Below are 22,942 nucleotides of genomic sequence, written 5' to 3'. Positions count from 1 at the left end.
AACACTTGTGATCCCAAACAATCAGGAACAAGGGCTGGTTGGGTTAGGACAAACATTGGCCGGCTCCCACCTTTACTTCTGCGGCCATTTTGTCGATGGCGAATCCATCCACTGTGAGCTGAAGGAACAAATGTCGAAGTGTTAGTAGTGACACAAAAACAAAACAAAACAATCAGGGTCCCATAATAAAGGTCGGTTCAACAAGATAAAGGCAATTCTTGCGATCAGATACTTCAGCATGGTGGTGATTTACCTTGATGAGACGCGATAGGAGGAAACCACCCTGGTAGTGGTTGTAAAGCTCCTCCCAGTTATCTTTTACAAACTTCCACGCAGCTTTGCGACCTTGTTTACTGCTTCCTGCCACTCCCCCGATGACCGAAACTGTATCCTGAGGACGAACCTCTTCCTGTGAGCAAGACCCAGCAAGGAGAGGGGTTAGACAACATGCGACCATGTGATTCAGAGCCAGGCCACATGGAGTGACAGCAACAGGAAGTACCGAGAGGGCAAAAGTGAGGACTCTCTGAATGAGGTCGGGAGCAGCGATGGCACCAAGTACTCGCTCTATACGATTCTTCTCCTCCTGCATGTCTGCTTGCTTGTGAAGCTAAAGGACAGACAAAAAGACAAGGTGAAATATTCTGGCCAACAATGACTTGGAAGCTGATCTCTTTTACCCTCAGCATGGTCTCTAACGTGGTGCTGTCTCCGTGCTTCAGCACTGTCAAATAAACCTGGAAGGAGAAAGCCAATACATTCTTTATTACTAGCACACTGCCACCCCTGGCAAAATAGGGGCCCTAAACAGAATTTTACTTGGAGGCTCTGGCCTTGCCCATTACAAAATGACTTTATCACGAATAGGGCTGGGCATCGAGTCTGGAGCATCGATGGAAACCGGGAACATTCAGATTCTCCAGGGATGCTTAAAATTTTTAAAATTCTATTCCTAGTTTTGATGCCTAGGCCGCCCATTGGAAGAAGTAGCCCAGGTACCAACGGCTGGTGACCAGTCCAGGGTGTATTCCGCCTCTAGCCCCAAGTCAGCTGGGATAGCCTCCAGTGGTTTAGTGTTTGTGATGAGATTCCGCCATAATTGCGTCCTCAGTTGTTAGCAAAGTTAACAAGACACTGAAACTATTAACAGTGGCTTAACTTCTTTTTACACTTGTATGACATGAAGAATGTTAAAATATTTCTTATATTGTAATATTTCTCATAGGATTCGTGAGGCGTACTGGGCTCCTAAGGTCTGCAGGTAGGATATGTTTTCCCTCCACATGTTCCTTGAATCTCCGCCGGGCCTCTTCCAGTGTGGGCTTGTGTCCCGCCTTGCCCAGCTTCCCCAGAACAAGACCTCTCAGCAAAGCATCCAGGTGCCCTGCATGACAACATAGTTCACATTCAGTCCGTTTTTATGTGCATGACGGCAACAAGGTTGATAGACTTAATGTTACTTTACTTTGCGACACATCTCAGCTCACCTTCTCCATGTTTGCTGTCCCAGCCCAGACGAAGGCCGATGGGGGTGAAGAGGTCGCGGATGAACTCCTGGATTTCCTCGTGGAAGTCGGTGTGAGAGAGCAGCGAGGACAGGATGCCCAGGTTACAGCTGAGGTCACTCCACACGGTGTAATTAGGCTCGTTGACAAACGCCTCCATCAGCTTCAGCACCTCCACAGTGCTAATCATTCCTGCACGAGACTGCAAAACAAAATACGCATTGTGTATTAAAATTGGGTAACATGGAAAATAGATTTACTAGAATAAAGTAATAGAATGCAGAGAATGAACTTGTTTTTTCCCCCCTACTCTTTTCTGGTCTCACCAGCGAGAAGAGGTCATTCTGAAGGCTAAGCCGGTCCACCGGCTGCAGGCTGAGGTCTCGGATGCCAGGCAGCAGACTTTGCAGCATGGCCGAGCTGTACTGGATGCGGTAAAAACCCACTGTGCCGGGATTAACCTGAGGACGTGTGGCGCAGCCATCCAAGTGGTTCAGACAGAACAATAAAAGCAGTTTTATGGATGATGGGGCACTCACCTTGATCCACTCGTCTGGGGTGACGCCTTTCAGGGTGACGGTGGTCTCGGGTTTGTCCAGTAGAACCTGGAGTTTAGAGCACTGGGGTTCCTTGCTGGTACAAATACTGATGGGTACCATCCAGCAGGGGCAATCCCCACCTGTCCCAGCCCAAGCCACACGTCAGAGCGACACAATAGCACACAAATAGCATTTGTAGCACCTAACACATACACGTGTGTCAAACTCATACGGTTTGGAAAATAGCATTAAGTTGGATCGTATCGCTGACCTCAACAAATAAAGTACTTGCAATGATCTGTATAGCATAGTGTACACCCAAGCAGCATATGTAATTCCAGTATCTGGCCGAGTGTGTGACGACGGAATTGTGAGGCTGTTTGGTTACGACACTGAAGACGATGATGACTTCAGTGGGTTTCGTGCGGGAGGAGGAGGATGAAGACGGCGACGACAGCGACTTTTCTGTTAACTAGCTATGTTATACGCACTGTTTGGCACGGCAATTTGGGGGAAAAAAAAGCCTTTATTGAATTAAAACTTTAAAACAAAATCTTTCTGTGTACTAAATATCCCATGGTACAACATGGACCCCTTATAGACAGGTGCGGCCTCTGTATGTACAAAGCTTTTTTTCTCCTTAAATTTGGTGGATGCGTCTTATATTTAAGTGCGCTCAATAGTTCGGAAATTACAGTACAATATAATGCATGGGTGTGGTTGGTGCATTTTCAGGCTGGGACAAATGCGCATGACAGTTGGTGAATGTGGTTTTATGTTTTTTTTGTTTGTCTGTTTGTTTGTTTTTTTACTTCAAATTCCTGCTTGACAAGTCTACTTTGCTGTAGTCTCTGAGGCCCTGAATGTGTCCAGACTGCTGATTGGACACATTCCACTCTGCTCCACGCTGCCAAGATCCACCGGCAGACCCGAGCAAAAGCCACTACATCAATTGCCTTCAACCTGAACACCACATCACACGCACGTCTCCACGTGTTCTCCATGTCTGCTCCGAAGCACACGAGATGAGATCAAAACGCGACCACAAATTAGCCGCAGTGGTCAAAGCATGTTACTTTTAACACCTTAGCACTCAAGCACTTTGTGTCCACAAACTCATAGTTCTGTCAAGTGTACAAGGTTTTATGCCCATTGTTTATCGGTCTGATTTTTAAAATGTTTATTCTTTCATCTTCATTTCAAATCTTACGGTTACTGTATTTAACATCAACCTGCCCTCAGAAACTAAAGATGGAAATTAGTCGCTGGCTAAAATCTTGCATACTTACATGGAAATGTTGATCAATAAGCACTGTCCCTGTCTTTCTGAAATAAATCTACAAATACATGCTGCTTTTCAACTAGCCCTGTCCCAATAACAAATTTTGCTAGTCGATAATTTTGCTCCAAATGATCGGTGATAATCAATATTAGACATATTTTGAGAAATTTTTGTCATTATACTTATTGTCATGCGGTGTAATTCACATTTGAACCACTAGATGGTACTCAAGTAAAGTGTGAGCCACAATAGCTGCCTGTCAAGAAAAAAAAAAAAAAAAGTCCAATTAAAAACTACACACACAGTTATATAAGTGTATTCTCAAACTAATGTAGTGGGTCATATTTGAGCTTGACCACATAGTGGCGGAGTAAAATGCAATGTTGCCGATTGTCCTTCAACATGTCTTCATTCACTCGGTTATACAGTTCAAGAATTGCTGTTTATGACATATACATGTGTGTTCTCCTCGGCAATTCGTACTGTCTGTCAAACATTTCCCTAAATGTTGGCTTTTCAACCGTATTGAAAGGTTGCATTTCTTTTGCAATGTTGTGAGCGACACGGTCTGTGACCACACACCATTTTTGCACTGTTTCATTTCATATATTTACTTCGCCGATCAAACGTCTCAGTAAGCGTTGACTGTCGGGACGAAGGCTCTGTTGTACATCCACACTGGAGCTGTGACATTCGGCTGAGAAACTATCATGCTTTTGTGCCTTCATTCATATTCGCGTTTGCTTACTAACTGATAGCGTCCTTTCTGTGTATCAACTAGTAGCCCCAGCCTCCACCTAGTGGGACAAAGAGGCTCAATGGCTGACAGGAGGGTTCATTCTCTCGCCGTTCATTCTGCTATAGAACCATCGTAACACATGCAGAGTGAACCCTCTTGTCATCCAGCCTGTGTGGTACAAAGAGACGAGGAAAACAAACAGGCATATATTATGCACGTCAATTTATCGAAGCCGTCAAAATTATCAAACGTTTTCTTTTTTTTTAATATTATAAATCATTAATCAATTTATCGATTATCGTGACAGACCTACTTTAAAACTAACAAGCACTTGCCATTATGAGGTCCACTGGCACAGAACTTCTTCTGGGATATCTTGAGAATGCGGTTGTCACCATACTGCTGATGACAAGGCTGTCAGTGTGAGCAAGAGCGCAAGAACATGCATCTGCAAAGCTTTGATCTGGACCTCACCTGCTCCTGTTCAACAACAATAATGGGGAAGCCCATTTGCTTGGTCCACGAGCCCATCACCGTGGCGATAGGTTTCCCGCTGGCCTGCTCCAGACAATCCCACAAGTCCTCTGCAGAACACCAAAATCCACACAGGAGGTCAAACTACACATTTGTTTGCCCTCAGAGTAGTTTTAATGGCGGGATCTTACCCGTCGATGCATTTTTGTGCTGGAACTTTAACAAATAGGCATTCATTCCTTTCCTGAAGTCCTACAGAGAACAAAAGGAGAGGATGAAAATGCTTTCCATAAATGAACACAAGATTTTGAAATGTGGGACCACCTCGTCTCCTATGTAGTTGTGCAGCATACGGATCACGGACGCTCCTTTGCTGTAAGAGATGGCGTCAAAGATTTCATCCACCTCGGACGGATGGCCAACGTTCACCTGGAGAACAGAACCAGCATCACACAATCACTTCAGGGAACCAGACAGGTGCCGCAGTGACCAGCAACCACACAATCATAGGCTGTGTCTCAATTTGTACACTTCTATACATATTGTACAGTATAAGGATGTCAAAATGCAGTGCACTGTCAATACCACTCTGGCAGTTGCAATTCACAATAAAAAAAACAACAACAATGTAATAATGGTCATGGTTACAACTGAATGGAATACTAATGAGCGTGATTCCACCCAAACAACTGCCGCTTTGCATCACAAAAGAGTGAAACCATGCCTTGACCTTAGAGGATACAATCGTCCCTCATTTATAGCGGTTAATTGGTTCTAGACCGGACCACTAATTTCAGCAATATAGGATTCAATGTTAATAAATGGAATATGTTCGTAGTTAGCGCATAGAAAACCTGTTTATGACTTTCTAAATACAGTTTAACATTATTAGAGCCCTGTAGACAAATTTCCTCTTATTTTTTTAAGTATCTGAGCATACACAAAAATGACCCGAGCATTCCTTGGACCTCTGCGAGCGGCATCAGGCATCCACACTGTAGTGTTGCACCTGTCCAAAACGTGAGAAACCTGAAACCTTCTGTCATATTTTATATAAGACTGGTTTCAAACAGATGGCAAGAAGGATTCCCCTGTAGCTTTCTTTATTCTCAACGTCAAGCAAAACAAGCCATGATCTCATACAATTCACCAACTGAATCTTGTGTAAAAAAACAAAACAAAAAACCCCCTTGTTTATCATTTCATTTTTTCTTTCTTTTCTTGGTTGATCATTTTATGTTAATTAGGTATACTTTGATTTCCTTATTTGACTTTCACTTTCTGTTGTGAAGCAGCCTATTGTGGCACTATTTTATCCTGGAAATTTACTTGGCTTGAAATTGATGCCATATTTGTTATACATGTTTACTTTTGTCCAAGTAAAAAAACAACCGACCTCCAGCAACACAAACGCGGCCTAACACTTAGCTAGTGAGCTAACCAGTTAGCCTCTAATTTATTTCTTCTAAACTTAAAAGGGATAGTTAGGATTCTTTGACATGAAGTTGTATAACATCCCCACCAGCAGTGTAGTGCATCAACGGTGACTTACCCTCCCAATTGGTCCTGTGAGTCCCGTTCTGATCGGAGATCCGTGACAAGGAACGTAGTTTTGCTCAGTTGCTGGGGCCATTTAAGTTAAGAGTTTGGCTTCTCAAAACAATATGCGTTCAAAAGAGTAACACATTTGCATCACAAAAATGCCCCTCAAAAAAAAAAAAAAAAAAGTGTGTGAGGTTTTGTGAGGTCTTACAGTATATATAGAGACCTCACATATATATACACCGGATTTGTGAGGTCTCACAAATCGTTCGGCGTTATATTACATCCCTCCCCACTGTCGCCTGTGCATTCTTGTGTATGTGACGAAGACACAAGATCTTCTTTCGCGACGGAGCTCCACGGCCATCTTGTTTACGTGTGTGCTCCACAGCGAAAGAAGATACAAGCATCTTCATCACATACACAAGAATGGACAGGCGACAGTGAGCAGAGACACAGCGAGAGACAAATACAGTCAAACCTGTCTTAGCGGCCACCTTTATAGAACGGCCACCTGCCTATAGCAGCCACTGAAAAATCCCCCGCAGCAAATTTACATGTTATAGACCCTGTGTATAGCAGTCACCTGTCCAACGCGGCCAGCGGCCACCCATTTTGTCTCCCTTGGTCAATATCTGACTGCATATAGCGGCCAAATTACCGACTCAAGTAGAAGCTTCATGCACGAAAAAGTTTCATTTTTCAATCAATGAAGCCGTCGTGTGTAGACTTTAATTACTGAGTCCTAGCTCAGTCACAATCATTCACAAGATCCACACAAACTGTCAGTTGTTCCACATAAAAAAGCCGTCTTCTTTTGAGCTTGCTATTTCCTGGTCAAACATGTAAATTTAAGAGCATTTGCACCAAAACATTACCGCAAAGTAGGCTGGGAACAGGACGTGCTTCCAGCGACGCTACAATATAAAAAAAAAAAAAAAAAAAAAAAAAACATACGCTAGCATGCATGCGGCAGCGGGAACAAAACTGAGTTCGGTTGTACTTAATTGAAGTATTTTAGAATGTACTCACGTTATTTTTTATCAATCCTCATCCACAAATCCATCAAAGTCCTCATCTTCTGTATTCGACACAAAAAAAGCCGTCTTCTTTTCCGTTCGCTACTAGTCTGTTAACTTGTCAGTGTTATTCAGCTCCCAAGCAAAGAAGGAAACTTCTCCTGTTGCTTCTGCCAACTTTGTTTATTGAACGCGGCCACCAGACAGCAGCTCAGAACACACACACATCTCTCAGCAACGTCTCTCCTTCCTGCTTGCCCACAAGGCAAAGGTTAAACAAGCCCCACTACATAGCTGTCCAGCCAATGCCTGTAAGAAATGACACCGTTTATTTCCTGGTGTGCACTGGTCAATAATGTAATGCCGCTTGTTGTGGGGAAGGAGAGACTCACGTCGCCGATGCACTTTAATGGCTTTATTAACAGCGGAGAACACTGCAGGACTTTACATACACGCCAACATAAACACACTTCCCAACTCTCTCAAAACTCAGAGCTAGCACTGAGCCTAGCTCTCCTGCTCGGGACGCCCACCGTCACTTCCCGTCACTTCCTCATCAACTAAAGCTGTAATGACACTCTGCCGTATAAAAAATAAAATATTAAAAACAAGCGTAAGACATTACTATCACAGCTTTGTTCTGTGGGTCGTGGATATATTCTATCAGTTATTATTAAGCCTCTAGCTTTCTTTTAGTAAGTAAAAACCTTGGCTATGATTGCACTACATTGTCATGTAGACCTACAAAGTACACTTGGAAGAACAAGAGGTGAATAAATGTATTGCAACTGATGTGAAACTGATGAGGGGTAGGATTAAATACGCTTTGCTTCTTTCTACTCCTTTTTGGACATGCAAAATTGTGAATTGTACTATGTGATGTGCTACTGTTGACTCATATGCATGTTCAGGATGAATTAAAACCATGAACCATGATAATAACAAGCCTAGTAATACTGTACAACTTTTATCCGCACTCCGCAGTGCCCTCTACTGGTCAACATTATTATTTTCCCTTTTTTTTTCCCTCTACTGGTCAACATTCAAACTGGACACCAACCTGTCTATAGAGGCCACCTGTCTATAGTGGCCACATTCGCAGACTCCCTCTAGTGGCCGCTATAGACAAGTTTGACTGTATCACGCTGAGCGATTTGTGAGGTCTAGGCATTTTTGTGACGCAAATGTGTTACTTTTTTGAGAAGCCAAACTCTTTACTTAAATGGCCCAGCAACTAAGTGGAACTATGTTCCTCATCACGGATCTCCAACCAGAACTGGACTGACAGCACCAGTTGCGGGGAGTAAGTCTCTATTGATGCACTATATTGCTGATGGGGATGTTTTACAACTTCACTTCAAATCTGAACTATCCCTTTAAGCCAAAAACTTACCACTTCCACACGGGATAGGAGGAGAACTCCCCCCACCCCCGCCTTATCATGTCAAACATGCCATGGCTGACTTCAAGCAGTGTTAGGAAATTGTAATGTAAGGTAATGTCTCAATGTAGTGTGTCATTACTGCTGCCTAGTGACCAGAATACTACGGTACATATCACTTGTATTTCAATATGTTTTGACTAATAATAGACCATAGTCGACCACGAAACAGCAATAATTAATTAGTTTCTGAAAAAATATATAGTGAGGGAGCAATAATAGAAAGGCAATATTGCGAGGGACATTTAAATACTTGGATCCCACACCATCTCCTCAGGCTAGAGCTGTCCTATCTAGTCTTGATCATGAACGGACGCAGCCTGCTCGGATGAGGGGTAAACCTGAATGGTCCAGTTGCAATCAATTCAATGCCCCGAGAGTAAAATGACCTGGGTGAATTAGAATATTCACAAACCGTTATTAACGGCCAACACTGGCATAAAAATGGGATATCAATTTGTATCGGTATCAGTTTTTCCTGCTGATAATGATACTGCTGCGCGAGTGACGACCTCATCGAACTGCACTGTGAAACATAGCCATACATAACAAACAGTGATCACATCCACAAATACACCTGCCCACCTCGATAGGATGGCTACTGTCCAGTGCGTCCAGGTCCAGAGCACGCGTGTAGTCTGCCGACACAAACTGAGTCCAGATGTCATACTCTGGGAAGCAGTGGTCCACGCACAAATACTCGATCCAGGATGCAAAGCCCTCGTTAAGCCACAAATGTGTCCACCATTCCTACACACACACACACACACACACACACACACACACACACACACGTTCCTTAATTTCCCTGAGGGCACACAAGTGCTATCTAATCTAACCTAATGTTAGTATGCATTTCAGGTAATTTAAGGGCTGTCCACACGGGAACATTTTTAGGTCAAAATGGAAAAGTATTCGATCATTTCAGCCTTTCATCCACACGGCAACGGCATTCTGGGTGCTCTGAAACAGTAGTTTTTGACTTCCAGAGTGGGGAAATCTGATAACGCCAGCTTGTCGCTCAAGTGTAGACAAGCAAACCGCTACTTTATGAAAACTATGACGTCACCACCCTCTACGCTGTCACGTGACCAGAAGTGAGGGCTGCTGACGCACCAACATAATATCTGAATATTTCGACTGGCATGACTCACCCCAGTCGACATTCTCCTGATATTATGTTGTCTTATCCTCCAAGATTACCCGCAGAAGTCATTCCACTTTGCCGGCAATCTAGACAAGCCCTGGAAAGCACAAGACAACTGACTTTATGTCCATGCATACTTCTTCTATTTTCTGTTTTGGTGTGGTTCTGTCTCGCCAGCAGGTAGGTGTGCCTCATGTACTACACTGTTTTCACCCAGTGATCCGTTTCCGTCTGGATGCGACTATTTACTAACCGCACACTGTGTGGATAACATTTTATTCCCAAACTCGGCAAATAAATACAAATTTAAAAACCCAGGAGCATTCGCGTGTGGACAGGGCCTTAGTCTTTTCTGAGGAAGTTCTGGACGGTTACCATGGTGACTAAGTTTCCAAACCACTGGTGGGCGAGTTCGTGACCCACTACCAACGCCACCCACTGCCTGGAGGACGCGCAGGAGTTCTTTGGGTCAATCAGCAGCGCAGTCTCCCTACAAAAACACACACGAGTTTAGATCAGGGGTGTCCAAACTGCGGTGCAGGGGCCCACTCTAAAAATATAATTTACCACAAAAAAAAACAAACAAAATTGAAAATATCAGCAAATTTACAAGAATAAAGTCAATTAAGATATTAACATAAAAAATTTGTAATCTAACAAGACAGTCATAATTTTACAAGAATAACGTCAAATTGAAAATATCAGCAAATTTACAAGAATAAAGTCAATTAAGATATTAACATAAAAACGTTGTAATCTAACAAGACAGTCATAATTTTACAAGAATAACGTCATAATGGTATGAGGAAAAATTTAAGAAAAAAGTTGTAACTTTATGAAACAAACAAAACAACAAATACAGTTCTAATGTTATGAGAATAAAGTCAAAATGTGGTGGAAATAATCAAAATTTCCAATTTCCAAAATTGCAATAGTTACGGGAATAAAAAAATATTCAGAGGAAAAAAGCCATACACTAACGGGAAAAAAGTCGCAATTTTACGAGAATAAACGCATAATATTGTGAAGAAAAATAATTTAGTTGGAGTAGCATAGAGTTTAAATATTATTGAATTTTTTTTATACTTTTATTTAAAGTTGTAATATGAGAAACAAAACAAGATATAGTTGTACATTATGGAAAATTAGGTTGGGAGGAAAAAAAGTCATATGTGAATAAAGTAAAAAAAATTATAGGAACAAAATCAGAATATTACAAAAAGAAAATTTACGAAGATTTAAGAAGAAATTTTAAATATTTGAAAAAAACCCCAGCAAAAATGGGGAAAAAAGAGCAAAGAGCTAAGTTGATACTAATAAACTTACAGTATATCAGAAAGCTGAGATGTAGTTTTTTTCTATATGAACTTCTTACCATATCTACTTTTCAAAATATAAAGTGGCTCTTGCGTCCTTCAATTTATCAGTATGTGGCATCCGCTGGAAAAAGTTCGGACACCCCTGGTTTACATGATATTAGCGGTCTGACTGTTTCATAGCGCCAATATTAAAAAGTTTAATCCAGGTTTCACATTTGATAGAAATGTAAAACACACTCTGTTCTTGTTTTGTTAAGGGGGAAAACAGGACCACAACATTGATTGATTTTTTTTTTTTTACCTGTAAGTAACAAGGCCCCAGTTTTCCATGGCACCTGAAGGCAAGGGGAAAAGCAGAAAAACATTTCACTTTCATGACACACTTGAGAAATGTGTGTGCTTACAGAACGGTGTTCTGAGGACAACTAACCAGCAGCAAAATCAGCAATTGCAATGAGATCAATCTTAGGCAAAGGATAAGGAACATTGAAGTAGTCTTTGTAGAATGGTAAAGTCTTTGTGGCAACCTAAAAAGAAGAGGAAAAAAGTCAGCATTACAATCTTAAAATGTTTCCTGAAGTCAGGCGAGATGATGTGCATGTGGCAATCGAACATCATGCTCACCTCCAGTGCAAACCGTCCTTGCTCCGCCTTGCCCACCGGCGTGTACACGCGCACCAGCACGCCGTCCGATGACTGACTCTCTACAAAGTCGAACTCGCCAATGACAAACGCTACGAGGTAAGTGGACATGATGGGTGAGGTGCCAAATTTGATTTCCACCAGGTCTTCTTCGCTTGGATATGGCTGTCGCTCAACGACATTCTGGACAAAACAGAGCAAACGTGTGATCTCAGCAGAATGGTTGCAAAGACACGTGCTGTGTCTCAACTAGCACACATCCGTACGCACACTTAAGCCTGAGAGTGAATAAGTGGGTTCACACTGAGAAGTACGGCAACGTGCAGTCCACTCTCAGTACCCGGGCGTTGGACTCAAAAGAGTGTGCAGTGCTGGACACTTACTACTCTAAGTCTCAATATGTGCAATCCTTGCTACAGTCGGGAACTTTAAATAATGGCAGCTGAGGAGCAAACCGAAAGAAACAATAAAGGGGGGAGGGGTGGAAGCATCGAGTAAATACTGAGATTGTCATTGTCATTTCTAGCCAAGTGTGCAACGACAGTACAATTGTGCCTTGCCACATCGCAGTTTGAATTTCGCGATTTTGCTCATTCGATTTTCAAAATAAATTAAGAAATGATCGCCGTTTCATGGTTGAATACGGCCTATTTGTCAAAAATATGCACATTTAATCAAATTTTAAGTATTCTTGGCCTAAATTAAGCATTTTGAATCATAAAAATCTCTAAACAAACTAAAATTCAAATATAAGGCATTCAGAAGATGTGGTATGTAGTGTAATATCTGGGGGTGTCCCGGTCCGATATCAGCTAAAAAAAACATCGGGTTACATCGGCCTTCATCTAAAATCTCTGATATCTAAAATCACTCCGATAAAAGTAGTCCATTCCAGACCCCGCACCAGCACTGCTATGTAGCAGCAGCACTTCTATTCAGCATGCAGAACCCATGTAACCACAACAGCAGCGTGTGCTAGCGTGTTTGGCAAGGAGTAGAAGTGATGTCGGCCTTGTGGCTGTGTTTTTTGTAAATATCCGAAAAAAAAGACGTTGCAGCTGAGTGCAAGACTTGTCATGCACAAGTGTCCTGTGGCGGCACAGATTAATACAACCAAACTTCTTGCGCATTTAAGAAGGATTATTTCAACACCACGGCTTCCTGAAACATCAACTGCTGTTTGACACATTTGCAAAGCGTGAGAAACTTCCATGGGATGTCAAAAAGTCATTAGCCGTAAGAGAAAAGAGTCAGCCCCCGTCGGTGGTGAGTAATGTGGCATTTCAATTTTGACCACTGTCAAAGTTAACGTCTTAAAAACAACGGAAATTCCCTTTAAAACCACTTTTTTGATGTGCGATTAAAGTGCGCACGTCTTGTTTGACCCGCAGTTTGAGAAAACACAGCGGCAGATATGGACAAAGAAAAGGGCACCCAGCAGATGGCTCTCCCGACAAGACCAAAGCCATTTGCATTCACTGTCGCCGCAAGCCGAACCGTCACTGGAGCACGCCGAGTCCCAAACACCACTCACTGGACGCAGCTGGAGAAACCGGCGGAGCATTGCGGGTATTTTTTTTTGTCATTTATACGATGGCAGCTGCGAGGTAAAATTTGACTTATGAGTTGCTAGTTACCGGCTGGCATAGCCGAACACAACTATTTGAAGGGCTTGTGTCACCTTAGTATTTGGGGACAAGGGCGGAAGTGACCCATTTAACCATGATCAATGAGGGATTACTGTACTGGATTTGACAAAACACTACAATGCCAAAATGTGTGCACTCTGAAACTAAGTACGCAGTGTACACAGTATACTTATTAACGTGTACTGACAGAAGTATTCCATTTGAGACAACAGACATTGATGTCACACAGGTCAGGGACAGGGAACCTATGGCTCGCCAGCCAGATGTAGCTCTTTTGATGAACGCATCTGGCTCTCGGGCATTTGTTAACAGGATAAATTGTGGTTATTTTCATTCATTTTAAAGTGAAACATTACAGAAATCAGTGTTCAAAATAATGTTCAAAATATAAAACTTTCTCATGCATTTTAATTCATCCGTCCATTTTTTGCCGCAACGCAGGTGGCCAGAGCCAATGCGAGCTATCCTTCCGATATTTTCCGGATCAGACAGCAAAACTCCATTATTATTGGACAATGCGGTAGCCTACCCGTGTCATTGAGAAGTCAAGAAGTAAACTTCCCCCTTTGTTTAAACAGTCAGCTTGCTAATTTTACAGAGCAAACCCTTTTGACAAAGATGGCGAAAAGAAAAAAAGATGAGCGGTACTGTGCAAAACCATGCAGCAGAAGTCACATTAATGATAAGAAGTATTATATTTAGTATTGATTAGCTTTCAGTATAACAACTCAATCAAAAAGCGCAAAAAAAAAAAATGATATGGTTATATATTTTTTAAAATACAGTCAAACCTGTCTATGGCGGCCACTAAAGGGAAGCGGCAAAAGTGGCCGCTATAGGCAGGTGGCCGTTATAGACAGGTTGGCGGCCAGTTTGAATTTGTGCGCGCACATATTAACATGTCTGTGATTAGAAGCTTGTTGTGTTTGCAGATAAATATAATTATACTGTTACATGTTGACCAGTTGAAGGGCACTGTGAGACTGCGAATAAAAGTTGTAAAAAACAACTAGGCTTGTTATTCTACACCACCCACAGAACAAAGCTGTGCTACTATATATACGGCAGAGTGTCATTACAGCTTTAGTTCATCGGGAAGTGACGGTGCAACGTCACGAGCAGGAGAGCTAGGCTGAGTGCTAGCTGTGAGTGTCGAGAGAGTTGGGAAGTGTGTGGATGTTGGCGTGGATGTAAAGTCCTGCAGTGTTCTCCGCTGTTAATAAAGCGATTAAAGTGCATCGGCAACGTGAGTCTCTCCTTCCCCACAACAAGTGGCATTACAGTATTGACCAGTGCACACTGTCTCACACCAGGAACTAAACGGTGTCACTGTCTGCAACAAGCTCCAAAGAAGACGGCTTTTTTATGTGGAACAACTGACAGTTTGTGTGGATCTTGTGAATGATTGTGACTGAGCTACAACTCAGTAATTAAAGTCTACACACGACGGCTTCATCGATTAAAAAACAAAACTTTTTCGTGCATGAAGCTTCTGCTTGAGTCGGTATTTTGGCCGTTATATGCGGTCAGATATTGACCAAGGGATACAAAATGGGTGGCTGCTGACCGCATTAGACAGGCGACCGCTATACACAGGGCCTATAACCCGTAAATTTTCCGTGGGGGATTTTTCAGTGGCTGCTATAGGCAGGTGGCCGCTAAGACAGGTTTGACTGTATGTGCCTTTCATGGTTCTCTTAGCCAAAAAGGTTCCCGACCCCTGTGCTAAGTCATGCTTCCACCAAGCTCCAGCCCAGTTTGAGGTTAGGTAAATTCTGATTGTTGTGTGTGTAGGCGGGATCAGCTACATAACATCATAGCGTGGACACACAGTGAAACAAAAACATCCAGTCACTGTCCACCCATCAAAACAATGCTCTGACCTACCACTGTCATGTCATTTTGGTACCCTTCACAACTGTTGAAAATGCAAACAATTGTGTACTGAACTAAAGAGCTTGGTGGAAAGTGTATTTGAAGCCTTCTGAAAGAGCCTGACTGGGAGGGTGGCTAAAGACTGCACAGTTTGACCTGACGGGGGCACTAGAGAGCAGTAAAAGTCACGCTTGTCCTCCAGTCAGCTCATCCATTATATTTAGCACAATGGTGGCTTTACATCTGCAAAAAATACCATTAAACATCAGACTTGACTAAGACCTGGTTTGATAACCGAACATAATATTTTATGTACCTTCTCAGTCACTGCCATGACTAAGATGGGATGGAGGAGAGGTGATGGGAGGTCAAGACCTGACCACATGACACGTACCATGTTTGACAAGGCGATGCGGTCCTTGGGGACGATGAGAGTGATGTCAAAGGTGGCTTTGATAGCGGGCTCGTCCCAACAGGGGAAAGCGCGGCGAGCGTCCGTGGCCTGCAGGGAAGGGAGGGGACAGAAAACAGCATGTGTGTTGATGTCAACTTCAAGTCACAGATGTCTTCAATGTGACTGAAATTATAAGCACACTTCATTTGCATGCTCATCTACACTCAGACAAAGCACACCACTGAAAATTACGAGCACAATAATGTATAATAGTTCAGTTTAACACCCCTCTCACACTGTCAATTATTATTATTATTAAGCATTATCTTGATAATGGCTGACTGCACAACAGCCCAGGCACACCACACTTCCTTTTTCTGGACCCAAGCCCATCACAGCAAAAATGGTCTAGTGCAGTGATTCTCTGCTGCTGGGTCGCGAGCGAAAAGTGGGTCGCAGAGCTGTTTTCAGTGGTTTGCCAGCCCCCCCCCCCAAAAAATAATTAAATAAATAATCATTTTTTAAAAAGGTGTGATGACCCGATGCCCCTTGCTCCGCCACTATGGGGTGCGTGCCATGTTTATGGACAATTTTTGAATTTTCCCCATCATCCACAATTCATATGTGAGACATGAACACATGCGCATCTTTTCTGTGCGTTTTAAAGATATAAAAACATCTTTAAAAAGCCAGCTCTTTATTGCACGTATGGGACATATTTATTCCTCCTATAAAGTTGCCTGAAAAGTCTTCAAAAAGTACCAACAACGCTCCAATGAGTTTGGAAAAGTTAACGCTGGGTGTAGGCATTCGTTTCTATGACGTTGCCATGTGAAATCAATGCGCAGAGCAGGGAAGTTCCGGTAATAGTTGGTATGACTGAAATACACAAAATACTGAAAGTATTACATGTTGTACCTGTTGAATGTACCTGTTACTACATTGTTACAGCATGCATATAAAACCATAAAACCTTGTTCGAGGTGTTTTAATAGCAGGCTTTGTAGGCGGCATAGGTGGAACCCATTACGTGCACTACTGAGCTGCCGCTTTTGATCAGTTTTTCTCTTTAAAACGCACAGAAAAGTGAAAGACATATGTGTTCATGTCTCACAAGGATTGTGGATGATGGGCAAAATTCCAAAAAAAGTGTAGTTTTCCTTTGGGGCGCCATCAGCCACATAGCTAGCCATCTACTGGAGAAGAGGCTTAAAGCGAAAGCTCAAAATGTGTTGTGCGGGGGAATTCTACCCACAATCACGACTACCAGGTACAGGATGACGGGACTGTTTAATGCCCTATTCGATCTATTGGCCCAGGCAGAGGGGTGGTCTACAGAAGTAATGGTCCCCCTATTATTATTGAACTTACCTACAAACTGTTGAATCAGAGCAACTGGACTTGCTTGATTTTTTTACTTCTTGTTTCCCTTCTCATCCAGGTCCATGTGCAAATGCTCTGATTCAACCCCCTAGCTTTAACATGTACTGAAAACCTTCCCACACACACCTTTTTTTCCCCAAAATAATTTGTGGATAAAAACCAGCCGTTGCTGAACTGACATGAAACTTGCTTTGTGTTGGCACACTGTGTTATTTTGCACAAACTCAAATTCAAACTGCACATTAAAGAGACTGTTTACAACTGGGTCAAAATAACACCGCATGCTGCCCTTAGCAAAGGCTCCTGTGCATGTGTGTGTTACCTGAGGCAAGGCTTACATGCACAAAGCAGCAAGAGGACTTGCAATGCTTGCAATACGTTCAAAAGTCTGCAACTGTTGCAAACAGTCTTGAAAGTGTAAATAAATATATGCTGTTTATTAAATAAATTTGATATTTATTTAATAAAGTTTACGTTCAATAATTTCCACATTTTGTGTCATCATTGAAGAGGGATGGTGGGTGCTGCTGCCAAACCAGTTGAGAACTACTGTACTAGTGCAGGAGTTGGCAACCCGTGGTGCTGGTCCTTGTTGAGTCTCCCTTCGCCGAGCTTTTTTTTTTTTTTTTTTTTTTTTTTTTTTTTTAAAACACCAAAGTGGAGGATATATGCGTTTTCTAAAAAGTCCGTGAACGCATATAGACTGTATTCTGACTACTCATTGGATGACCAAGGGAGGCCAGTGAGTGCATTGAGACACGAAGACGATCAAGCTGTGGAGTGTGCTACCCCGGCGGTAAGTTACCAAAATGTCTCTAAAAAGAAAAATCTCTGAAGAAAAAAACAGTTTAATTCTGAAAGGACATATTCCTTTGCTTTCACTGACAATGACACTGGCTTACCTGTGTGCTTGATATGTGGAGAGAAATTAGCAAACTAAAACGTACCGTTGAAAGACATTTTCAAAACCAGCACTCCGCTTTTTCTGAAAAGTACTCAACTGCAGATGTGCGCAAGAGAGCGATTTCAAAACTACTGTACTACAGAAGGTGAGGATGCCCTCAAACAGTGATTCCCTACCAGGGGTATGCATACCCCTTGCGGTACGTAAGAAAACTGCTCCAAGATAAGTAAATACAGTCAAACTTGTCTATAGCGGCCACTAGAGGGAGTCTGCAAAAGTGGCCGCTATAGACAGGTTGGCGTCCAGTTTGAATGTTGACCAGTAGAGGGAAAAAAAAAAAAAAAAAAAGTGGGAATTTTTTTTTAAATAATAATGTTTACCAGTAGAGGGCACTGCGGACTGTGGATAAAAGTTGTACAGCACTACTAGGCTTGTTATTATCATGGTTCATGGTTTTAATCCTGAACATGCATGAGTCAAACAGTAGCACATCACATAGTACAATTCACAATTTTGCATGTTCAAAAAGGAGTAGGAAGAAGCAAAGCTTATTTAATTCTACCCTTCATCAGTTGCAATACATTTATTCACCTCTTGTTCTTCCAAGTGTACTTTGTAGGTCTACATGACAATGTAGTGCAATCATAGCCAAGGTTTTTACTTACTAAAAGAAAGCTAGAGGCTTAATAATAACTGATAGAATATATCCACGACCCACAGAACAAAGCTGTGCTAGTAATGTCTTACGCTTGTTTTTAATATTTTACTTTTTATACGGCAGTGTCATTACAGCTTTAGTTCATCAGGAAGTGACGGGAAGTGACGGTGGGCGTCCCGAGCAGGAGAGCTCGGCTCAGTGCTAGCTGTGAGTTTCGAGAGAGTTGGGAAGTGTGTTTATGTTGGCGTGTATGTAAAGTCCTGCAGTGTTCTCCGCTGTTAATAAAGCCATTAAAGTGCATCGGCGACGTGAGTCTCTCCTTCCCCACAACAAGCGGCATTACAGTATTGACCAGTGCACAACAGGAAATAAACGGTGTCATTTCTTACAGGCATTGGCTGGACAGCTATGTAATGGGGCTTGTTTAACCTTTGCCTTGTGGGCAAGCAGGAAGGAGAGACGATGCTGAGAGATGTGTGTGTTCTGAGCTGCTGTCTGGTGGCCGCGTTCAATAAATAAAGTTGGCAGAAGCAACAGGAGAAGTTTCCTTCTTTGCTTCGGAGCTGAATAACACTGACAAGTTAACGGACTAGTAGCAAACGGAAAAGAAGACGGCTTTTTTGTGTCGAATACAGAAGATGAGGACTTTGATGGATTTGTGGATGAGGATTGATGAAAAATAACGTGAGTACATTCTAAAATACTTCAATTAAGTACAACCGAACTCAGTTTTGCTCCCGCTGCTGCATGCATGCTGGCGTATGTTTTTTTTTTTTATTGTAGCGTCGCTGGGAGCACGTCCTGTTCCCAGCCTACTTTGCGGTAATGTTTTGGTGCAAATGCTCTTAAAGTTACATGTTTGACCAGGAAATAGCAAGCTCAAAAGAAGACGGCTTTTTTATGTGGAACAACTGACAGTTTGTGTGGATCTTGTGAATGATTGTGACTGAGCTAGGACTCAGTAATTAAAGTCTACACACGACGGCTTCAATGATTGAAAAATGAAACTTTTTCGTGCATGAAGCTTCTACTTGAGTTGGTAATTTGGCCGCTATATGCAGTCAGATATTGACCAAGGGAGACAAAATGGGTGGCCGCTGGCCGCGTTGGACAGGTGACTGCTGTACACAGGGTCTACAGTATAACATGTAAATTTGCTGCGGGGGATTTTTCAGTGGCTGCTATAGGCAGGTGGCCGTTCTATAAAGGTGGCCGCTAAGACAGGTTTGACTGTATTCTCAGTCATGTCATATGAAGCATTACATTCTACTTTTGGAGAATCATCAACACATATGAGTGATGGGGTACTCATGGTATGACAAAAAGGCTCTGGGGGTACACGACAAAACAGGTTAGAAAACACTGCCCTAAAAATGAGGTATTTTTTGTGTCGTCATCCCCGGCTTACCTCAAATTGTGTGACAGCAGCATAGCGAGTCTCTCCGGTGGCAGTCATGTATTTACTTCGATAGAATCCTTTCATTTTGTCATTCAGTTCTCCTGCAAATTTGATCTTCAACACACCAGAGCCTGGACATCACGAGCACAAATAGACAGCCGGCGCCACTTAGGGTAAATTTCAAGTACTTTCAATCTTTCGAAATACTACACTAAACTTGATGTTTGTGCAAGTATTTCATGCATCAGCAGGGGCCTGGTCACCTTTTTTTAGTGCGCTCGGAAACGACAAGGTCACTTTCTCGTCCTCATTTTGATAGTTGAACCCTGTGGCATCAATTTCTAAAAAAAACAAACATAAAAAAACAATGTTCACATGACATGAGCTGACGACGGAGGAGTAAGGAATCAAGGACAGAATCAAGAATCAGATGCTCACCGTCTCCTCCGTTAGGCACAAAAGAGGCTGTGATGATGTCGATGTCGGCACAGTTCATCACAATCTGATTTGTGGATTGTGTCACCTGCACGTGTAGAAAAAAAAAAACACACACACAGGATGATTTGTTTCTGGAAGAAGCCCTATGAAGCAGCTGAAAGCACATACACTGTATGTTTGCATGTAAGCAGTGTTTTCCCATACATTCATTTATTTAAAAAAATTTGGATTGCCACAGACTGATTGGGCGCTACCTATTAAGAATTCTCTATGGTCACGCAAGTTTATGGAGAGATTCATATTTTGAAACCTTTCACTTGAAAGTGTCACTTTTGGGAAAACATTCCTGATTTGCAAACGTAAAGATTAACAGGTAGGTCGGCGGCATCCCTAAAAATGACACGCGCATGCGTCATGGCCAGTGATGCAAATTAGATGATGTTAAAACACAAACAGCGTAGCCAAGTGGAATTAGACCACAAACAGCATGTGTGCAGCGTAGGACGACTGTGATGCAATCGCTCCTCTGCAGGGCCAATTCCAACGTTCATAACAGAAAGCAACAGAAAGACTCAGGGATAGCATCTTATGACAGATCATGTTCAAGCTTAGAAGTTCCACTGTGTTTAGGATTTAGTAGACGATCATTTCATAGTTACCGCCGCCAAGCGCTTTTGCCAGCATTTATCTGTTTGTTTGTGTTCAAAATAAAAGTTCTGAATGGATTTGGATGAAGTTTTCAGGAATTGTTGGAAATGGGATATGGATTAACTGATTACATTTTGGGGGTGATCCAGATCACCGTCTAGATACAGGATTTTTTTTTTTTAAGGATTCTTTAACACTGCGAGACAGGACCATTTTCGGCATTTGCGCATACAAACTCCACAAAAAATGGTCACAGCACTTGGAAAAAAAATACAGGACAAGTTTGCAACAGGTTCTACAAAGTATCAAAGACAGCCGGTCACGAAAGCAAGTGATTTTAATGATCAACTTCTCCTTCAATTTGACGGGAGGAGCTTATCAATTAAAATCACTTCCTAGAGAAACTGGTTGGAGAGAAATCCTACAGGGTCTCTCCCCTCCATGGCACGAGTTTGACACCCCTGCCCTCGAGACTCATTTTCAAAAAAAGCGGTTTGCGACAAATCTAGCGCATTTTTGTTGTGTTATTGGCGACTTTTGGAGAGTGTCCTTCATTGCGAGCAAACGACGACAATTATAGAGATGGTGAGTATTATTGGAGCTGGAAATAATCTGTGTGTTACAACAGTCACTTTCATTGCAGATGTTGATCCAAAATCGGAGGCGGCATTCGCAGAAGTGGGCTGTACCCCTCTGAAAGACTCATATAAACACAGGAAATTGTCTATTAAGCAAATTGGACAATGACGTCACCAGCACATTTTCATACTACCCCAATCCCCATTAGACAGTGTCTTCATGCACACAATGTAGTGATTTACTCAATATAGGATGTAAAACAGAGCAAAGTGAGTATCTCATTAAATGTTTGATATGAGAGATCTTATCACAACCAAGTTAGCACACAGTCAATCAGCAGGAGCGTGATCAATAAACTACAATGTAGTTCTTATTGTTAATTGTGGTCTAATTTTAACCTGAGCTGCTGTGCTAAGTAGTCACTGAGGGCATTCCCTATCATCTCGTCATGAAAATAAGATTTGACCCCAGCGGAGTGAAGTGTGTACAAGGTGGGAGGGGGCGACGTAACGATGCCATGATTTAGCAAACACCAGCTAGCTAGCTAGTAGCCACTTGTCGCTTGATAACCACATTCACCGACTCAGAATAACTATCATACTCATCATCATCATCATCATCATCATCACTGCTGCAAAGAGTCGTTAGGATGTTCAGGAGGTCTGCTAGGAGGGGGCCAACAAATAACAATAATAATACGCACTGACAACCGTGTTAGCAGGTTACAGCTAAGTCTTGCTAAGCTAACAAGAGCGTGCAAGTGTATTCACACAAACTGCAATAATAATAATAATGATCATGATAATGTCCATATTCACGTGTCTCTATAAATATATATTATGGTGACGTGTATGAGAGTGACAGAAGGCGCCATATTTGTATCATTTTGGTGTGCTAGCACAGGTGAGCGAGCGGCTAGTGGTTGGCCGTTAGAGAGCAAGCAGGTTAGCTAATGGCAGTTAGCTGAGCACATATTACATTACAAAATGCCCATTTTGCAGTGTGACAAGTGTTTGCATTTAACATACCTCCACCATAGCCTCCAGTTTGCCCATGAACGTGAAGTTGATCAGGTCGGGTTTGAGACACAGCCCGTAGTTGACGGGGAAAACGTCAGTCGGTAGCCGCTCGAAGGGCCTCCTTTTGGCCATGGCTGCTAAACAGTGACCGGCAGCTCTCACCGTCTTATCTGTAAAGAGTTGGACTTTTATTGGAGTACACTGAAGGACTGGCGAGCGGACACGGATTGTTTGCACCAATGTCTGCGTCAGCGTGCGGCTCAGAAGGAGCGACATCAACCGGAACTCTCTCTCGGCTGCGAGTCTCCTCCGGATCGCTAGACTGAATTTCCCACTTCACCCGACCG

At 42.5% G+C, this 22,942-nt stretch overlaps 1 protein-coding gene across 2 annotated transcripts in view; it reads right to left on the bottom strand.

Moving 5' to 3' along the window:
- Window positions 1-22,942, bottom strand: part of npepps (aminopeptidase puromycin sensitive) — a 24,502-nt gene extending 1,560 nt beyond the window's left edge. Inside the window, exons 1-22 of one of the 2 annotated variants that reach the window (XM_054779010.1) lie at window positions 22,605-22,942; window positions 20,350-20,434; window positions 20,175-20,252; window positions 19,921-20,042; window positions 15,568-15,675; window positions 11,632-11,832; window positions 11,438-11,534; window positions 11,309-11,342; window positions 10,064-10,178; window positions 9,127-9,291; window positions 4,864-4,968; window positions 4,731-4,791; window positions 4,540-4,649; window positions 4,401-4,467; window positions 2,045-2,184; window positions 1,832-1,966; window positions 1,488-1,707; window positions 1,242-1,384; window positions 681-737; window positions 503-610; window positions 254-409; window positions 71-118 (exon numbers count right to left, since the gene is read on the bottom strand). In XM_054779010.1, coding sequence (XP_054634985.1) covers window positions 71-118; window positions 254-409; window positions 503-610; window positions 681-737; window positions 1,242-1,384; window positions 1,488-1,707; window positions 1,832-1,966; window positions 2,045-2,184; window positions 4,401-4,467; window positions 4,540-4,649; window positions 4,731-4,791; window positions 4,864-4,968; window positions 9,127-9,291; window positions 10,064-10,178; window positions 11,309-11,342; window positions 11,438-11,534; window positions 11,632-11,832; window positions 15,568-15,675; window positions 19,921-20,042; window positions 20,175-20,252; window positions 20,350-20,434; window positions 22,605-22,871 — 2,622 coding nt within the window. In that variant the 5' untranslated portion in view covers window positions 22,872-22,942. The remainder of the gene's footprint in view (window positions 1-70; window positions 119-253; window positions 410-502; window positions 611-680; window positions 738-1,241; window positions 1,385-1,487; window positions 1,708-1,831; window positions 1,967-2,044; window positions 2,185-4,400; window positions 4,468-4,539; window positions 4,650-4,730; window positions 4,792-4,863; window positions 4,969-9,126; window positions 9,292-10,063; window positions 10,179-11,308; window positions 11,343-11,437; window positions 11,535-11,631; window positions 11,833-15,567; window positions 15,676-19,920; window positions 20,043-20,174; window positions 20,253-20,349; window positions 20,435-22,604) is intronic. The other variant, XM_054779011.1, reaches the window with a different exon arrangement.

The sequence above is a fragment of the Dunckerocampus dactyliophorus genome, chromosome 6, assembly GCF_027744805.1.
Source record: "Dunckerocampus dactyliophorus isolate RoL2022-P2 chromosome 6, RoL_Ddac_1.1, whole genome shotgun sequence".
Classification (NCBI taxonomy): domain Eukaryota; kingdom Metazoa; phylum Chordata; class Actinopteri; order Syngnathiformes; family Syngnathidae; genus Dunckerocampus; species Dunckerocampus dactyliophorus.
The sequence above is the reverse complement of the archived record's forward strand: the minus strand, read 5'-3'. Positions and strand labels throughout refer to the sequence as shown.